The 20,826-nt window shown below is 39.3% G+C and overlaps 1 protein-coding gene across 4 annotated transcripts in view; it reads right to left on the bottom strand.

The window, feature by feature from the left end:
• The window catches only part of Tafa1 (TAFA chemokine like family member 1), a 494,630-nt gene that overhangs the window by 95,264 nt on the left and 378,540 nt on the right, over window positions 1-20,826 (bottom strand). For 3 of the 4 annotated variants that reach the window (XM_070018923.1, XM_070018924.1, XM_070018925.1), the window contains exon 3: window positions 18,408-18,548. In XM_070018923.1, the coding sequence (XP_069875024.1) occupies window positions 18,408-18,548 (141 nt within the window). The remainder of the gene's footprint in view (window positions 1-18,407; window positions 18,549-20,826) is intronic. The other variant, XM_070018926.1, reaches the window with a different exon arrangement.

The raw sequence follows: 20,826 nt of genomic DNA, 5'->3' as shown, positions 1-20,826 counted from the left end.
GCTTGTATTTACCAAACACCCACCCGGATTTGTAAGATTTGTAAATCACTTACTTGTTCATTTATTTAATCCTTATATTGATTATATCAAGTAGATTAGGACACTCAAGGCAGAGGTGTAAGAGCAAAATTGCATATATATGTACACATATTTACACACATCTATTTCCTTATCTTGATTGATTCTGTTGAAAATACTCTTGTAAGTCACTTCTAATGAATTATGATATATTGACAAATAAAAACTGACTAGAAGAGAGAGAATCTGTTTTCACAAAGACCTGGCATTCCAGCCCACACTGCCTTGTTCTTACAGCATTGGTCCTTAATTCTGTTTACACGTTAGTGTTCCTCATGGAGCATTTAAAATGAAAGTTCAGCCCCTAAATTCAGCCCGAATTAAAAGACATAAGGGTATGACTCAGGTGTTGGTCTTTTTAGGATATTGTAAGGTGAATTTAGGTGCCTGGGTAGAGATGCACTACATGCTTCAAGTCTAATGTGAAGTGTTTCCTTTGCATGGTTACAGTACCTTGATTGCAGTCCAAATCACCACGTGCCAATGCAACACAAACAGGTGTCTCAACAACATTGGACTTCCAGCCAGATAAGGACAATGTAGGGTTTCCAGTGATGTGGCTAGTAAAACACTAGGATCTCTTCTGCGTGGCAGTATAATTGATACAACCTTATCAGTATAAATATCAGAGCACTGTCCTACATATCAGAATTGACCTGCATCATTTCTGACACTTTAAGGGTTCATTCTATATATCGATTAGGAATATTACCCCATCTAATGTATAGGAATTGTGTTAGAACTTATTTAATTATTGTACTATGTAGCAATATGCCCAACATGCTTTTACAATTTATCTGTACACAAGCCATCTCTATTGGTCTTGGACAAGATTTCAGTGGCTCATTACAGATCCCAGTGTTGCATGAGCTTGCTCCTATGACTTGTCTGGTCCCACATTTTCCTGGACCCACTTCATCACTTTTCCAGCTAGGCACATGACTTTCTTTCTGTACACTGGATTCTTTGTGTTCCTTCTCCTTGATTTTGGACATTTTCATATGGACTTCTAGTTCATCCTCTGAGATCTAACGGAGTAGGGATGCTGAATCTAACCAGTGCCACCTTGGCCACGTGGTAGATAACAGAGTATTGGTTTTAACTGGTACCATTTTGTCTTCATGGTGGAAGCAGGGAAGTCCCACCTCCCAGGTGATGGGCATGCCTGAATTCATAGAGGCAAGAGTGAAGACTTCATAATAAGTTACTGGATCTGCCAGTCTTACATGATGAACTCTCAAGCTTCCTATGGCCCTGCACTTGGACCTGACCATATTTAGGCCTGGACTAGCTCAGGAACATGTCTCCATGTTCATGTCCTGTCCCCTAGTTCTTCTTAGTCACCACGGTGTCCCACTTCAACTCTCCATTGGAGCTGATCTGGTTTGTTGGTATTGGGTTTCTACTTTTTCGTTCCTCTCCAGCTCTTCTGGCTCAGTTTTCTGACAGTTTTAAGTGTATTTGTGGGGCTGCTGGTCTTTGAGACAGGAGTCTACCATGCAGTCAATGGCCTTTAATAAAGATTCTGGATTTGATCTTTCAAAATGTGGCTTCTTTGTTTTCTCACCATACAATACTAGCAAGAAGAATCTCAATTTCAATCCAGTTTATCCCTCTACTTCACTTTTCCTCTCATCATCTACCACCTCCTCTACCTCCTTCACTTTCAGACCATCACAAATCCAGCACACACTTTCAGAACCACCGACTTGTCTGTCTTCTACCTGGGATTTCTTGGTCACCCAGGCCGGTGTCCCAATGGTCTCTCCATCTCTAATACTCAGAATCAAAGAGAAGGAGAAAGAACTTGCAGACTGATGCTTTCCATCCGGCCATTTCCTGAGCCTTTTATATATCATTTTTGGTTTAGACAGGAGTTGGTGTTAGACATGTTTCTCATGAATCTCACGGAGCCTGCAAGACGAAAGCCTCAAAAATGACATGATTTAGACAAACGGTGTTAACTCCGAAAAGTGTATTGAAATTCTGTCAGTCAGCCAGCAGGCTGGCAAAATCATTTGTAGAGTTTCCCCATCTGAATAATTGTGAGGTATTGAATAAATCTTTCTTTGTGCAACAGGTTTGTGAAATTTCTTCTGCTATGTGTTTTGCTCCCACCTGGAACATTCACAGCACATATGTGTGAGAGGTCATCGTCTTCCTCCTCCTCCTCCTCCTCCTCCTCCTCCTCCTCCTCCTCCTCCTCCTCCTCCTCCACCTCTTCCCCTTCCCCTTCCCCTTCCCCTTCTTCTTCTTTCTCTCCCTCCTCCTCCTCCTCCTCCTCCTCCTCCTCCTCCTCCTCCTCCTCCTCCTCCTCCTCCTCCTCCTTCTCCTCCTCCTCCTTCTTCTTCTTCTTTTGGCTTCAGACAATGTAAAAAATTTCTCAGCGTGCAGCATAAGTAATGTCAAACTCTTCAATGTACTCGAAACTGGAAAAAGGGCTAGGTATAGGTCAGTTGTGGTGACATACACCTGTAATATCACTAACATGAGATGCAAAGGCAGGAGGATGGGATGGTGGTTTCAAGCCAACCAAGACAAAGTCAGTAAGACCCATTTTCAAAAGCTAGTTGGGTATGGCAGTGCATGGCTATAGTCCCAGGTACTGAGGTAAATGCATTTGAGGTAAATGAATGGAACTGTGAGACACTATTGTGAAAACAAACAAACAATGGAGGCATGGCTCAAGTAGTGGAGCTTTTGCTCAGAAAGTTTGGGGTTCTGAGTTCTATCAACAATATTTCAAAAAATAAGGAAAATTCAATAAATAAATAAAGTGTTGGATCTCTGATGAAGTTCTTTAGTCAAATCTGATTATATTCAGTCTCTTGTAAGTAGCAGCTGAATATTTATACTGTCTTCTATTGTTTATGGCCATATCATAGCTGGAAGACACTGTATTTACATATTTTTATAAATTCACTTTGTTATTAATTTTTAATTTACCTAGCATGTGGTCTGGTCATTAGTTTTTAAGAAATAGTTTATTAGTGTAAATTAATTGTGTAAAAGGGACCCATACCCCATTCATATGATGTGCTTTCATCAAGTTCACTTATCTATGTTATACTTTTTTAATGATCCTTCCTGTTCCCCTTCCTTTTTACAACAGTTTCTGGTGGGTTTCACTGTGCTATTTTCATACATACACATAAGTGCTTCTAGAATATTTATCCCTATCACCCTCTCCTTTCTGTCCTACCAATAGTTCCTCTTTTACAATCACGCCCTACTATTAGAGTTTCTTTTTTTTTTTTTTTTTTGCCAGTCCTAGGGCTTGAACTCAGGGCCTGGGTACCGTGAGCTTCTTTTGTTCAAGGATGGCACTCTATCACTTGAGCCACAGCACCACTTCTGTTTTTTTTCTGTTTGTGTGGTACTGAGGAATAGAACCCAGGGTGTCATGCCTGCTAGGCAAGCACTCTACCACTGAGCCACCTTCCCAGCCCCCTACTGTTAGTTTTTTTTTCCTGGTTATGGGGCCTGAACTCTGGGCCTGGGCACTGTTCCTCAGCTCCTCAGCTCAAGGTTAGCACTCTACCACTTGAGCCACAGCACCACTTCTGGTTTTTCTGCTTATGTGGTGCTGAGGCATCAAACCCAGGACCTCATGCTTGCAAGGCAAGCACTCTACCACTGAGCCACCTTTCCAGCTCCCACCCCCACTTTTAGTTTTTAAAGCCTATTTTTTTATTGTTTAAAACTTTTATCCTCTCAATATCTGGTAACTTGGTGTGTGTGTGTGTGTGTGTGTGTGTGTGTGTGTGTGTGTGTGTGTGTGTGTGTGTGTGTGTGTGTGTGTGTGTGTGTGTGTGTGTGTGTGTGTGTGTGTGTGTGTGTGTGTGTGTTGGGAATGGAGTGTAGGGTCTCATGAAAGAAGCAACTACTCCATCCCTAATATACATCCCAGCCCTACAGGCTGTATTTAGAAAGCACAGATATACCACCCTCAGAACAACCCTTTAATCCCTACAAAAAACACACCTAGTTCATGCCAACATAAAGATGCTAACTATATCATATAATATGAGCAACTAAAAAGTGACATGAGGTAAAATTGTCAATTGATTGACTTCGAGTTATAGAAATGCTTAAAAGTAGCCCATACCCATTCAGTTTCAGTTCAACTCTTATTGCCTCTGTGAAGTTGATTGGCCCCATCTCAAATAGATAGATAGATAGATAGATAGATAGATAGATAGATAGATAGATAGATAGATAGATAGATAGGTAGGTAGGTAGATAGATAGATAGGTAGATAGATAGATCAGTTGGTTCAATACAAAGTCTCACATCATATTCTCACTGACTTGTTAATAGGTGTTCTTCACATGTCCCACTCAGAGATGAGGAGACGGAGGGTCCCAGAGAGTAACAGGCCAAAAGAGCTATGTTTGTTAAGCGGGAGAAGTCGGGTTAAGATGCAAAGAGCTCTGTGCTTTGGACTTAAGATTTCTGTTGTACCAGAGAAAACTGATTCTTCTGCTTGGGAATGAATGCAATCTTAACATCTTTATCGGCGCTAAGAGATCAGGAATGTTAATAAGCATCTCTCATGTTGACTTAAAAATTAGGAAGGGGAGATACTCAGTTTAGTTATCACACTCTTCGTTGTTTGTCTTCTTGGTTTATTCTTACTTACCATCTCATTGTCCTTTGGCTTTTAGTCACAGCAACTTTCGCTTAAGGTGTTAATAAAAACCCATGTGTTTTGCCCAAATTGTTCTCTTTGCCTGGAATGTTCATCAACCACCTTGATCTCTACCTCACATCTCAGAGGTCTCATCAATCCTCTATACCAATCTGCACAACTCTTCAGCCTCCTCTTTTCCCATCCTCTTTTAAGAACCAAATCCTTTCCCTTCAGAATGTGGAGTTTCTGCATGTGCATTTTTAGACATGTTTAAAATAATGTCTGTCTCCTTGACCAAGAGAACAAAGAATATTCCTGTCCATCATTATGAACTGAGTATATTATAATTCTTGACACACGGTCAGTTCATAGTCCCAGAAAAAAATAGTTGAATGGATGAGTGAGTCTCTCTAATATAAGAGACCACAAATCAATAAAGATGATAGTATGTTATAATACTTTCGATATACAGGATGCTCCAAGGATTGACAGGAGGGCATTATTAGTTTGGAATATGGTGGTTTGAGGGGAAGACCTTTAGAGCTGATGATATAAGCTGGGTAAGGAAGGAAGGGCTAAATGGGAATGGGAAGGACACATTTTAAATCAAAAGATTAAGTAAAGTCAGGACAAGCGTCTAAATTATTGAAGCTTTGTAGTTAAGGAATAGAAAGACTGATGAGTTTGAAGCATACAGCATGCCAATGATGATAAGGATATGTGCTAGAGAGGATGCTTAGTAAGAGCCTGGTTTGCTAGAATGGCATCTGTCTCCAAGGATGTGAATTCAAGAAGTAGGCAAGCTCCCTGCATCTTTCCCACCCATGGCTGTGATAGGCTCATGCCAATCAGTTCTAGCTACTCCCCATTAGGAGTCTCACATCTCTACCACGTCTTGGAAGAAGCCATGAGGCTCCTCATCTATCAGTAGTGCCCATCATTTGAGGCTCTTGTGAGCATGTTAGGAAGTTGTCACACAGAAATACAGAAGGACTCGTGTGTAGTGAGGGCTCAACCATCAATATTACCAGTTTGAAACTAGTTCTTCATAGAGTTGAGAAGACCAATTCCAACTGTTGTGGACAGACTTAGCCTCCCCAGTTTGTACTGAAAGAGAATGTGGCGGATATTCAGGAAGAACTCAAGACGAAAGGGAACCTCCGTGAGACAGAACTCTGGTGAGCCCACATGGCCTGGCTGCTGATTGCATTCTTAGCTGCCTTGAGGCTTGCCACGGAGTCCATGCTCTTGGATTCCATGACTCCAGAACATTCCCATCAAACTATTCTTCTCCTCTTGAGCCACTATTTGGGGTGGGGGTGGGGTTAAGTGTGCTGTATCCTGGAGAATTGTGATGAGTACAGCTATTCTCTCTAAAGGACAATTAGTATGAAGGCACAAAAGAAACCTACTAAGTTGGGGATACTCTAAGTTGTAAAACATGGAACTTTCTTTTGACTTAGTGTCCGGTTAAACTGCCTCCAGTTTACTAGCCCAAGTAATATTAGCTGGCTATTTGAATTCTATCCTTAATGTAATAATGCAAAAAATACCAAAAAAAATATATCAGGCATTATTAGACTTGCGCTGCCTTATGTAGGTAAGGTGGTAAGGTAAGGAGGTAAGAGTGTCACAAATGTCAGTTGAAGATCTCAACTGGTCCTGTGAACTTTGTGCATGAGTTGTTTTGGCTATGACTACTCTGCTCATCCAGGAATTCATCGTTCTCTCATTTTCTGGGGATCACCTAGGTGGGGTCAAAGGCTAAGGGGGAGAAAGGGTGAGGCTGGTGGTTATGACTTCTGCTGGAATCATTGTTCTAGATGCTAATGATGACATTCTTTATCGGAAAGCAACCAGAAAGATCACAGAGTATGTGGAATCATGGGTGCAGCTCTCCTGCCAGGATGCTGGTGAGGTAGGACTGTAGGAGAGGACTCTGCTCTCTGCTACAGTAGGTTGGTTGATTTTTGCTCCACTATTGTATTCAGGCCTTCTTTCTTCCCCCTGCTCAGTCCATGGTAGCCTGAGACAGGGACATGGGGGGAAAATACTCTTCAGTTCTTCAATATTATATATGAATCTCTGCATCGTTTTTGAACTCAAACACCAAATATTTGTGCCTTTGTTTTGGGGCACTGGTTAATTCTTGGCTCATTTTGGCTTGGAGGTATTCTCTCAGAAATTTAAGGAACTTGAGAAGACAGAGGAGCAAATCTTTCATTTTTTTTTTACTATTACTCATCTGCATACAGTCCTACATAGGTCCCCAGAGGGGATGCCAGGTAGGTTTTGCTACCTGCTTTGCTTTGATGTAGTCATAAGACGCTTCTACCTAGAAATATACCAATTTCCACAGTAGCTTCAAGTTCTGCTGCAGAAGGACAGGACTATAGATTTTCACAGGAGTGTGAAATAATTCACAAGCCTCGCTCGTTATTCATATGGACAGCACATTAATAACACAGGACCCTGAAATCTTGCCTTATCTAGGCAGAAGCCCAGCTAGAAAGATGAGGAGCTGACTCTTTAGATTTAGAACAACATTTTTCCCCTCTTTCTAGAAAAAAACCCCAAGAATTGATTAACAGTGTTTTCATATCCGAAAAAAAACCACCATGTCTGTGAAAACACTTGTCTTTGAGACAAATGGAAACCAATGACTTTAGGGCCACTCTTTGGAAATTTCCACATTTCTGATATTTATAAATTTATGCCAGTTACATAACTGATAATGATTTAAGGTGTGCCATCCCATCATCTCTCCTATCCCTCTGTCTCTTTTACACACACACACACACACACACACACACACACACACACACACACACACACACACTATACATCACCATGAGGAACACTTGTGCAAATAAGTTTGTGCCTTCCAAGTCAATGGACAGATGGACTTACAGTGTGATTTGCTATATATATATATATATATATATATATATATATATATATATATATATACACACACACATATATATGTACTGAATATAAATTCATGTATAGTTTTCCCAACAAAATGTTAACATTCTTAGAATTCTTAGATGATATCTAGATTCATGAAGCTGATAACTGGCAAGGAATTAAATGCCCAAAGACTGCTTGGTAAACAAAGTCAATATAAGCAGTTATAACATAGATAATTTGTGTATGTCCCTAAGCATCCAGTGTCGCTATAGAATTTCCTATTAATCATCTTCCCTGTAGGTGAGCCAAACAGACAAGAGTGGCTAACTAATTGAATTTACTAGCTGTTTGTCACCAAGTATAATTTGAATGTCATTTTTCTTTCCTTCTTCCTCAGGACTGGTACGCTTCCAAACTGCTCATCCCTGCCTGATGGATGCAATATTCTATTTCAGTGTTACGTTTAATTTACATTTCTTCAAATGAGTGATGGTGAGCATTTAAAAAACATTTGCCAGTCACTTTTATTTCTGTCATGGTAAACTTACTTAAGGCACTTTCCTATGCTGACCCCTACAAACTCAGGTCATTGTATGGAATATGGTCACGACTTTGATATAGTTTTGCATGTGCACAACTATAGGCCTATGTGTGCCTCATTTATTTTCCTATAAAGATGCATAAAACCCCACTAGCAATGGTACTTTGGGTAATTAAGATGTGAGAAGGTTGGTGGGGAAGGAAAAGAGAATGAGAGCGTTATCTTTTGCTTGCTTTGTTGTTGATTTGATATATGTATACTCCTTTAAAATTTTTCATTGAAAAGTAACCATATACATGGAGTCGATTATGACGATAATGTTTCATCTATGCCTCCACTATAGGATGTATATGCCTATTTCTATCTACTTTACTTTTGTACTAAAAATTAAATTAAAAAACTGGTTTAATAGCTAGGCATTGTGGTACACCCCTATAATTGTAGTAATCAGGAGCCTGATGCAGGAAGACCATGGGTAAGAGGCCAGAAAGCAAAACAGTAATAATTTGCTTATTAACCTGACAGTGGGATGTAGAGAAAATGACTATGTGAGCCAAGTGTTATGCCTTCCACAAACTGTGGGGATCAGGCTGGTGATATCAGCATGCCAAAAATTCATGTAATTTTGAGGAGTGAGGCCTCTGGGAATCTACAGAGTTCTGTCCAAGGAAAGCAAGGTCAGTTGGTGTAATATTTTGTTAGCCTAAGGAATAGGGGTTGGGCAGGATTTTTTTTTTTTGCCAGTGGAATACCAATTGGCAACTGATGTTCTAAGCTGGGAAAGAAGGAAGAGAAGGAAGAGAGGCGATGAAGATGAAGATCACAATGACATTTTAGTCTTAAGAAAAAAAATAAATATTTAACAAGTGAATTCCTGTTTTCTTCATCATGAGAAGGCTCTGTCAGTTCTACTTTCTTCCTTTTATCTCTCTTCTGAGTGGAGATAGATCTTTCACATACCTGGACAGGTGCAAGTGTCTAGTTTGGGACCAAATGCAGTTTCAAAAGGGCATTTTACCTATAATTAAAAAAAACTATAGCTAAATTACAATGTCATCTTTTTTTTTTGTTTGTCGGTCGTGGGGCCTGAACTCTGTGTGTGTGTGCTGTCCCTCAGCTCTTCAGCTCAAGGCTAGCGCTCTACCACTTGAGCCACAGCTCCACTTCAGGCTTTTTCTGCTTAGGTGGTGCTGAGGAATCGAACCCAGGGCCTCATGCACGCAAGGCAAGCACTCTACCACTGAGCCACCTTCCCAGCCCACAATGTCATCTTACTAATGAAGCCATGAGAGACTCCTTTTATAAGAACAGTGAAATCCTTTTTGGGGAAATGCTAGATTTCTTTTCTGATGAGGCTGGCTGAGCTCAATATTCTTGTTCATAAGCCAACCAGAAGTCAGCTTTGAAAGAAAAAGGTCTATTTAAACATTTTGCTTTCCCCCCTTCCTCTCCCCAAATTAGACCTACATCAAATACAGGGAGAACAGGGGTTATACCATGGGGGAGGGACATACAAAGCAACAAAACAATCACATGGTACCTTATAAATATGTTAGAAACAATAGCAAGCAAGAAAAAACCACTTATGTCTCTATCTTGGGGTTCATTTTGCTTAACTTCATCTTATATGGTCATAGGTACATAGCTTTTTGACCTTTTCTACTTATCTCAGACATATACTAGTTACTGAAAATAAGGGAAACCATGGGACCTGTTTCTTTGGGCCTGGCTTACTTCACTTAATATAATTTTTTCCAAGACTTTCCATTTCCTAACAAATGGGGCAATGTCATTCTTTCTGATGGAGGCATAGAATTCCATTGTGTATAGATACATTTTCTTGATCCATTCATCTACTGAGGGACATCTGGGTTGGTTCCATATCTTAGCTATGTAAATAATGCTGCAATAAACATAGTTGTGCTGGTAGATTTAGTGTGGTCGTGTGATCATTTGGGTAAATACCCGAAAGTGGGATTGCTGGGTCATAGGGGAGCTCTAGATGGAGTCTTTTGAGGAACCTTCATACTGCTTTCCAAAGTCATTGAACAAGTTTATACTCCCACCAGCAAGGCAGTAGGGTTCCCTTCTGGCCACATTCCCTCCAGCATCTGTTGTTATTAGAGTTCTTGATTATAGCCATTCTAAGTGAGGTAAGGCGGAATCTCAATGTTGTTTTGATTTGCATTTCTTTTATGGCTTAGAGAGGTTGAGCATTTCTTCATGTGTCTATTGGCCACTCTTATTTCCTCTTCAGAGAAGTCTCTCTTTAAGTCTTTAGCCCACTTATTTATTGGGCCGTTGTTTCTTTGAGGATGAACATTACAATTTAGGCAGGGGAGGGGTGAGTATAGTTGTGGAGATGGGAGGGAAGGGATGGTAAGGGGAAAAACAAAAGAGGAGACAACAATGCTTGATAAGAAATGTACTCATTACCTTGCTCATATAACTGTAACCCCTCTGTACAGTATTTTCACAATAAAAATGTATTAAAAAAAGAAAATGAAAGAAAAAGGCAACTTTCTCAGAGATGGAAGAGAAGGGACCACCGACTGCTGCAGTGACAAGCATTCCCAATCTCCCACACCAATCCTTTGCTGTGCCTTTCATTGTGTACGGATGGCACACATGGCCAAAACAGGTCTTTTCCTTTATCCTTGAAATGTTCAATATTTGTAAATAAGAATAAGGACTTAAGTTTCTCATGCTGTGTTTGTTCTGGAAGGTTCTATGCGTGATTTCCAATTTTCAGTCAAATTTGACATGTTAATGAGATATTATTAATCACATTACTACTGGGAGCAGTTCTACGCTATTTGGTCAGCCAGTCTCAGGAGAAACACTGAACTATGGGCATAGGAATGAAAACCAAAGACAAATCATGCTGCATGTAGTTAGTCTACAGCATCAGGGCCCAATGTTTGCATCATGTTGCACAATGCATATGCGTATGCTTAGCAAAAGTTTCACTCTCAAAAACATTTGGAAAATAGTATAATTTCAGTTTCTGTTCTGAAGAACCTCTCAGAACTTTTCATATAGTATGCTCTGGAAGGTGAGGAAGGGGCTACTCACTGTAATATTGAAATTTATGAACATCATATTCTTCCATAGAAAGCTGATCAATTGCCAAAAAATATCTTTTTTTTTTTTTTAGAGTCTGACAGTTTCTTTTTTTTCTTTTTATTTTTTTTTTACTGTGAAAATACTGTACAGAGGGGTTACAATTACATGGGCATCATAATGAGTACATTTCTTATCAAGCATTGTAGCCTCCTCCTTTGTTTCCCCTTCCCATCCCTTCCCATCCTCTTCCCGCCCCCCCCCACCCAATCCTCCCCGCTACCCCCCCTGCCTCCCCCCTGCCCCGCACCAAAGTTGTAAAGTTCATGCCAAAAAAAATCTTTTGCAGAGATTCTGCAATTGTCATAAACTGAATTGTCATAAACTGGAAAGATGGAAAACAAATAGTTCTTCAGAAAAATGAATCAAAACATTTTATGAATAGATGATTAAATTTCCTTCCAAATTTCCTTGTAAATGTCCACTGAATTACCTTTAACCACTCTTTCTCTGTGACCCTTAATTCCTCTCATTCCTCTTTGTATGTCTCCTTCTCTTATGTGTTCTTCTCTGTCTGTTTGTCCTCCTGGGTTTGAGTCTTAACATATCTATCTTATTTTCTCTTAACTATCTTGGAGACTTAATAAGATAAGCCAGTGCAAAGTATCCTGTAATTTTATGGATTGTTTTCCTCTCACAAAACTTACCTCTCACAAAACTTTCTTTTGGTGTCTATGGGACTTGAATTCAAGGTCTGTATGCTGTCCCTGAGCATTTTTGCTCTACCACTTTGAGCCACAGCTCCACTTCCAGTTTTCAGGTGGTTAATTGGAGATAAAATTCTCATGGACTTTCCTGCCCTGTTTCAAACCACGATCCTCAGATCTCAGCTTCCTGAGTAGCTAGGGTTACAGACGTGAGTCACCAGCACACAGCTTATGATGACTTTTCATTGTAGTTACTAAGAGTTTAAAAAGGAAAACCTTGGGGCTGGGAAGGTGGCTCAGTGGTAGAGCACTTGCCTTGCATGCATGAGGCCCTGGGGTCGATTCCTTAGCACCACATAGGCAAAAAGAAAAAAGCTGGAAGTGGTGCTGTGGCTCAAGTGGTAGAGTGCTAGCCTTGAGCTGAAGAGCTGAGGGACAGCGCCCAGGCCCAGAGTTCAGGCCCCATGACCGGACCCAAAAATAAAAAATAAAAAAAAAATAAAAAGGAAAACCTGACATTTTCAATTCTATAATTCAAAAAAGATCTCTAATGGAAGCTTGTCTTTAACCCCATTTCTTACAACAGCTGATCCCATACAAGAAGACAAGAACATTAAGTACAAATTGGCAGTCATCTGTGTCACCTAAACTGTCACCATTTACAGTAAAAGAGAAGGAAGACCTGAGAACACGTTATACAGACATTTCACTAATTAGAGGGAAGCTGAAGTCCACAATTCATTAAGGACTTCCACTACTCAGATAGGGGAATTTTCCCCCCACATATTTATCCAAGTTAAAAATAGATATACCTGGGCATGGTTGCCTGTGGTCCCAACACTAGGATACTGTGCCAGGTGAGGCGAGTTCAAGGCCTGATTAAGATACACAAAGATCCTGTCTCACACATAAACAATGACAACAACAAAACGATATTAATTACATGAAAATAGACTCTAAATAGAGAAAACAACATGAGAAATTCACCATAAAAATGGCTAATCCCCTGGTTCTTGATATTCCCTTTATAAAGATTATTGGTATTGCTTTGCATTTTTTTTTTAAGTTTCTTTTTTTTTAAATTTTATTTTATTTTATTTGAGAACATACTGTACAGAGGGGTTACAATTACATGGGCAGGATAATGCATACATTTCTTACCAAGCATTGCAGCCTCCTCCTTTGTTTACCCTTCACCTCCCTTCCCAGCCTCCCCCCTCCCCCCCACCCAATCATACCCCCCCTCCTCCCCCACACCGACATTGTAAAGCTGGTTTTGACATGACATTTTGTACTTCTCATTGTTGCAACAGGTCCACCTGAATCCTTATGCAATATTTTTTAACGTTTGAAATGAATACTTTTTTGGCCATTATAGATAGATTAAAATAATAAAACCTAATGTCACAGGCATTATAGAAGTTTATTTTTCCCTGACATATGTTATTTGCTTGGAAATTTTCTGTCATTAAATGTTTGAATTCCTCTTCATATTTATGAATCTTGATTTTATTTTTCTTTCAGGTCCTAAGAAGGAAGTGGGGATAACTGAAGTGCTTTACATTATAGTTTTCGTTGCTCTTAACCAAAAATATCGAGTGCAGTACTAACCTTATTTGGATTGTAGATTTAAGTAAGAGAGTATAACAACATTTTCCTTCAGAAGTGTGGGAGGTGTTGGTATGAGTGTACAATGCCTTTTAAGTATTTGGTGGCTATCCCATAATTTAAGTTAGCGAATGCATATTTTAGTTTTTGGGTAATGAAACATCATTATAAAAGAAATTTTCACTAAAAATGTTCTGTAAGTACAGGTTAGGCTTTTGAACACATCACTTTTATCCCCAAATTTCAGTCCCATTGAATAATCTGCTCTCCAATATTGAGTCTTAATTCAATATGTGCTTCTTTTTAAAAATCACAGCTGTTTTTACTTTTCCTAACACAGTAGAAGGCAAGTGACCTGCAATTTCGGAGAAAAGCGAGCAACAATAATCGGACCACTTACCAAGGGAGGTGCAGTATCTAAGACAGAATATGTTTAGGACAAATGTGACATATGTACACACACACACACACACACACACACACACACACACACACACACACACACACATATACACACATAATCAACTGCTGAGACAGAGGGAAGCAGTTGCCTTTCTATTCTTAGGGAAATGAGCCAGGGGACACAAGAAAGATTTAACATGTGCCAAAACAGAGAGGACAGTCAAGTAAATGACAGTGCATTGATTTCTGAAAATCCTAAGTAGCTATTTTTTTGAAGAATATGCATCAACTTGAGAAATGTTTATCATATATCATATATTAAGTGGACTCAGTCCCCAATATATCAGTACTACAGAAGTTTAGTCCAATGCCATACTTACAAAGTGAGATTATTCTTTAATGGGGGCTAAGACTAGAAGAAGATAGGCTAACAAGTTATCATACATAGCAGTGATCATCTCGGCTATGCTATCGTGGGTGATTTGGTAGTTTCTAACATTCTTTTAGTGAGTATGCATTTCTGACTATGACTTACTGGTAATGGTATCTAGGATAATTGATTGGAAGGAACAAAAGATGGTGGCCATAGGGTTGCATTAATATGATGCAAAACTTTATAAAAACAATCTCTCTTCTTCTCTCTCTTTCTCTGTCTCTTTTTCTTTCCAGGAATTGTTCATACTTATTAGTAAAATGAGAAATAGATACCATCATTTAGTGAGCCTTTGATAAGATGTAGATATTGCACATTATAATATATGATGTTGATTATAATAGATGATTTTCCATTTTTGTCTTTTGGGGGTTACTGGGGTTTGAACTTGGGGTTTGCCTTACATTTGTTAGGCAGGTACTATCCTACTTGAGCCATGCCCCAAGATGGTTTGGCTTTGGTAATTTTTTGAGGTGAGGTACTGAGGTTTGAACTCACGGCCTCACACTCTTACTTGCCTTTTTGTTTAACCTATTATTCTACCATTTGAGCCACACCTCCACTCCTGGAAATAAATAGTCATTTGGACATTTCTGTCTGTGCTGGCTTTGATTTATAACACTATAATAATAATTATAATCTCAGCTCACTGAAAAGTTAGGATAAAAGGCATGAGCCATCATTACTTTACTGCTATGGTGTTCTTTGAGACAGGATCTTGCTTTTGTGCCTGGGTTAGCCTTAATTGTGATACTCGTACTTATGCTTCCTGTATAGCTTGGATGGTAGGCATATACCATTATACCAGACTTTTGTTATTAGTTGAGATGAAGTGTTCCAAATTTTTTGCCTGGGCTGGCTTTGAACTTCATTCTTCTTAATCTCTATCGCCCCTCTTGAATAGCTAAAAATGCAAATGTGAGCTGCCTCGCTTGTCTATATACATGCTTTTCTTATTGTGCACTGAAGCTTTATAAAGTATAAATTATTTGTACTCCTGTTTTTCAGATGATGACATTTAGGTTAGAAAGCAAATGTGCCTTGTCCAAAGTCATTTTGTTAGTAACAGGTACAGCTGAGATTCCACTCACATGCACCTTTTCAGTCCAATTTTTTAGAGACTACATTGTTAGTTCATGTTTATTTTCCACATAGAAATCTTGACCACTGAAGCAATTTTGATCATAGTAATCAGCATAGTAATGTGCCTATACATGCTAATAGCTTTAAGGACTTTGGAAGAATGGAATGTTATTTTTAAATCTACATAGTCAGCATCTAAAATGTTCTTTAGTTTATGGATTTTTTTTCTTGTGAAAGACAGATTATAGTCCTCTTGTTGGAACCAACCACAGTAATGATCCAGTTTCCAAGATCAAATAAATGTGTCCTCAGATTAAAACCTTACTGGCATGTAACAACTTCTCAAAAAAAAAATTAGGGCTAAAGGTTACTTTCTTTCTGCCAAAAGAACCAGTGAATTTCTCTATGTGTTTTGCATCCAGAACCTAAAGGCAATTCTATTTTCTTTCTTTTGTTTTTCATTTTAAATGTGATATACAGAGGGTTACAGTTATATAGTTCAGGTAAAAAATACGTTTCTTTTTGGACAATGTCACCCCTTCCTTCAATCACCCAGTTCCCTTTTCCCATTCTCCCGCCACAAGTTGTATAGTTCATTTTCAACATAGCATCTAGTGAGGTAATTCTATTTCTAAGTCATTAGAGATAAAAATGAACTAGAACCAAAATGGAGATTTATAGTTAACAAAGTCAATGTTTTCTTTGGCAAAGAACATGAGAAACCATTATGGTTTGATGTTATACAGTGCTTACTGGCTTTGCCTGCCAAGAATTTCCAGCATGAGAGTGAAATGATTCTTTGGTCTATTTGCCTGCCTCTCTCTATTAGTGGTCCCTCATGGTGTTGATCGAGATGTAAAAAAGAAAATTCTATACTACGTTTCTCTGCTCAGCACCCCTGTCAACTTGTTTGGACAATTGTTTGTTCGTATTGAAGAGGGGGTAACTTGCGTGCTGTAAAATACTCTGTAGCACCCCTGAGCTTTACTCATCAGATAACTGTGTTACTCTTATACTTTGACAAATGTCTATAGACCCTAAATGTCTCCAAATATTATTAAAAGACTCCTGGGAGAAACTGCCCCAGTGGAGCACTCCTGATCTCACCTTGTAGCCAAACCTGACTTTACCACATCCTTTAGAAATAGCTCGACTTTCCCATGATACAGACTGGGCAGTTGTACCTTCAATGGGAGCTTGTCCTTCTGCTGCGGTTGATTTGGCTCAGGTTGACATAGTGACCCAAACGGGGCCAATCATCCTCATCTTATCACAATATGTATTTACAGCATGAGACATGCATCAATTAGAAGGCTCTGAAGCTATGCTTTCTTGCCAGTGAGATCAGGAGGATCCTGTGGACATACCAATCTCACAGGTCTGGAATTCACAAGGAAATAAAAATGCAAATCCAGGAAGATGGAACCCATGCTTAAACAGGAGAATGATGCAAACAGATCAGAAATAGTGTGTCCCAAGCACAGGAAAGTGAGACAGAAGCTACTTAAAGGATTTATGCATCCCTTGAAGTGGGCCTGAGTTTCCTGTTGACCTGGATTCCTCTGTTTTCTTTCTCCTTTCCGTTCTCTTTCTCCTTCCTTTCCTTTCCTTTCCTCTTTTCATTTTAAACATTTATTTTCTTTATATTGTTTTCATTTCCATTACTTTTTCTTTTCTCTTCTCTCTTTTCACTTTGTGGCACTGGTTTGAATTCAAAGACACACAGACATTCTACTACTTGGGCAACACCCCCAGCCCTTTTATCTCTTGTTATTTTGGTGATAGGGTCTCACTTCCTACACTGGCCAGCCTGGACCACAATCCTTCTACTTACATTTCCTTTATACTTGGGATGATGGACACATACCATTATACCTAGCTTCTGTTGAGATGGGGGGATGGGAGGGTCTTGAAAACTTTTTGTTATTCCTCAGGCTAGCACAAAACTGTGATTATTCAGATCTCAGCTTCCTGAATAACTGGGATGGCAGTTAATAACAGAAATGCAATCCTGAGAATTTTTTCCCTAGGCTGGCCTTGATCTTCCTGATCCTGCTTTTCAAGTAGTTAGGGTCACAGATATGCCCAGAAATTACACTTTCTTCAAATAAGTTGTGCTTTACTTATCTGCTATGACATGAGAAACTTTGAGCCAGAACATTCCAGCTTAGTTGAATTCTAGTTGATCAGAAACCATGAGATAATGTGTGGTCTTTTAAGTTGTGAAATTTGAAAATAACTTGTTGCCTAGAAATAGAAAACTAATATAATATTTTATAGGGCTTTGGGGGAAAATGTATGAGGATTGTCTGGTAATTTGGGGCAGTTCTATTTGTTCATAAGCATATTCAAAGAACTTAGTTACAGCTGACATATAGCAAGTGCTTGCAACATCTTTTGAGGAAACAATAAGCATTTCATATCAGTATCACCATTATCATTATATATAGCAATAATCAAACATCATTTCCTAAATGAACTGGTTCCTTGAGTTTCTTGAACTAAAACAAAAAATCCTTTCATTATCTTCTTGACATCAACACAGAGCTCTTTGAAAACCTCAAAGCCAAATGTCTTAATTTATACTGCTCTGCCATAACAGAACACCTGTGAGTGGATAATTTAGGCGGAGGCCAGGAAATGCAAGAAGAAAGCACTGCTACCTGGTGAAAGTTTTCATGAAGATAGAAAGGCAAGAGGGGGCTGAGATCACCCTTTACATGGCACTAATTTCAACCTGATGGTAGAGCTCTGGGTTCAATCCTTTCCCTCACAGGTCCTATCTCCTAATTCCACCACAATGCCAACCTCATTTTAACATAAATTAGGGAGGGATAAGCATTGAAATCAGAGACACAGAAAATTCAAACTTAAAACAAGGAAACACATGTGTGTCATGAACACTGTGATGAACACCAAGGCATAAGAATAAAAGCAGCTGGTTACCGTCAACACAGGAAGGTCGGTTTCTTGTTGTCCCAGCCACTTTCCCAGGGAGACAGGAACACTTCACTGTTTGTGACCGCTCCTCTATGCGATTCTTGTTACAACATCTGTGTGCTGCAATCACTTCACAGGTACCTCCTTCTGGCAACAGAGAAGAAGAAGAATGGAAAGAACAGAGTTAGAAACAATGGAGTAGCCATTTAGAACTACGGCTTATGTGTGCTGAGTTTGAGAAAAGTGGCCAAAATGATTGAAATAGTTCCTCTGAAGTATACTTACAAAGTAGGAGAACAAGGAGGGAGGGGGTAACAATGTTCCACAAGAAATGTACTCATTACCTTATGTATGTAACTGTAACCCCTCTGTACATCACTTTGACAATAAAATTAAATTAAAAAATAATTTTTTCTCACTATGTATATCCCTGGAGAAACTTGGCATTGCAGTGCTATATTCAAAGTAGCAAAGAACACCAGTGAATGAACAGAAGAAGGAATAAACATTTCTAAGATATGACATTTCTGGGCTGGATGTATTGAGAAGTAGTAAAGCAGTGCATGCTGGGAGCTAAAATACTAAGCAAACATTCTCTCGGTCGAAATGCAGTATATGTTTATAACACCTGTGTTATCTTGGCATTGAAGAATCTCTGAGCTCTATGACAACCAACTAATGACAACCAACCAACACTCCAGTAATATAGAACCTACGGTTTCAGGAAACTTTCCAGAAATCAGTCCTCTCTCCCACTACCTGCCCATCCTCAAGAGGGTTGAATTGAAACTCCAGTCAGGAGTCATTCGCTAACCTCTGATTGCATGCAGAAAGGAAGGAAAGACTTGCTGGAGAAAATGGCTAAGTCCCTTAAGTGACCTCCAAATCACAGGCCTAGGCCTAAGAATTCATTTAAGTTATCACAGTTCAACCACACACACCCCCACATTTCTTGGCAAGGTATTATATGTCACCCTCTCCTATGTCCTAAGTAGGTGAGCTCCTGGGGAAGTAGAAAGGTTGACCAATCTTCACTTTAATCTTTTTGCTGTTGTTATTTTGATACTAGCCCAGGCTGGTCTTGAATTTCGGATTCTCCTGCCTAAACCTCCCATGTGCTGGGATTACACAGGTGTGCCATCAGCTTAGGTCAATCATCTCAATCCATAGAAAATGAGTGAGGCCAGACCTCCACCAGTACAAGAGATATCCCAAGCATACAGAAATCAGGCATTAACTTTCCTAACAACAAGTTATAAATTCAGACAGAGAGGCTTCTATTTGATTAGAATGGGCTCATGGCATTTGTGATTCTTGGCATTTAGGATTCAGTTGGCAGAAATAAAGCAAGCATTTGTTAAACAACCATTATACACACATTACTGTGCTATGAACTGTAAACGATGTGTGTGCAATCTGTATACATAGAAGATATAAATATTGGGGAACAAAAGAAAGAAGGGAGGGTAAAAGCAAAGAAATTATAAGGCAGAGCCTCGTTCCCTACAATGGATTTCAATGCAGTGGGAATGAGATGTGATTATGCAAGCCTGAGACATTTCTTAAATGTCATCACTGATGGGGGATGGGAGCTAACTGTGGCGGAAGCCAGACACATGAAAGAGTCCAGAGATGCCTTCTATGATCGCTATATCCAGCCACAATTGGTATTTCTCTGCTCCTGGTATCACACAATTGGTATTACTCTTCTTTCTGCCTCAGCAACTTTGCAAATACATTTCTCATGGAAAATTCTCTCTTCTATCCCTCCAGTTTCTTCACTCCAATATACCACTCAGAGAGAAAATTAGAGAGACAGAGACAGAGTGGAGAGAGATATCCAGAAAAAATAGGCTAATTAGCTAAGATTAAACCACAAAAGTCAGTACCAAGTTCTATGAACAGAGGAGGAAAGGTGGGGGCCGAGGGAACTACTCTTTTTTCATGAATTGCAAAGATATCCTAGGTTGTGATTTGAAATATGGGTACCTAGAGATGCTAACAAAGCGGAGGTCTTTCCACTAATGTGAGAATCTTGAGGGTTTTTTTTGGTGTACTTAAAAGTTTTTTTCTTATTTTAGAATAATTTTATATTTTCAGAAATGTTCTGAAGAGGATGAGTTCCCACATATACCACACTCCATTGTTTCCTTTCTATTCTTTTACAATGAACATCTTTAACTCAGCACAGCGGACACAACTGTGCCTGTATTTACACGTCACTGTGAACCGATGCCCACCCAGGCTGTGTGCAGCCTTCTTCAGTTTCACCTTTTCTGTTCAGGTTCACTTGTCATGACATATTATGTTCTTTTCTCCTTGGGCTTCTCTTAGCTGAAACCTTTTCCTCCAACCTCCTTGCTTTTAGATAATCTTGATGATGTATGGGAATGCTAGTTTCCCTCTTTTATTTAGAATGTCTTTT

This window comes from Dipodomys merriami, unplaced genomic scaffold (genome assembly GCF_024711535.1).
Source record: "Dipodomys merriami isolate MVZ:Mamm:240054 unplaced genomic scaffold, mDipMer1.0.p SCAF_13, whole genome shotgun sequence".
Classification (NCBI taxonomy): Eukaryota; Metazoa; Chordata; class Mammalia; order Rodentia; family Heteromyidae; genus Dipodomys; species Dipodomys merriami.
The sequence above is the reverse complement of the archived record's forward strand: the minus strand, read 5'-3'. Positions and strand labels throughout refer to the sequence as shown.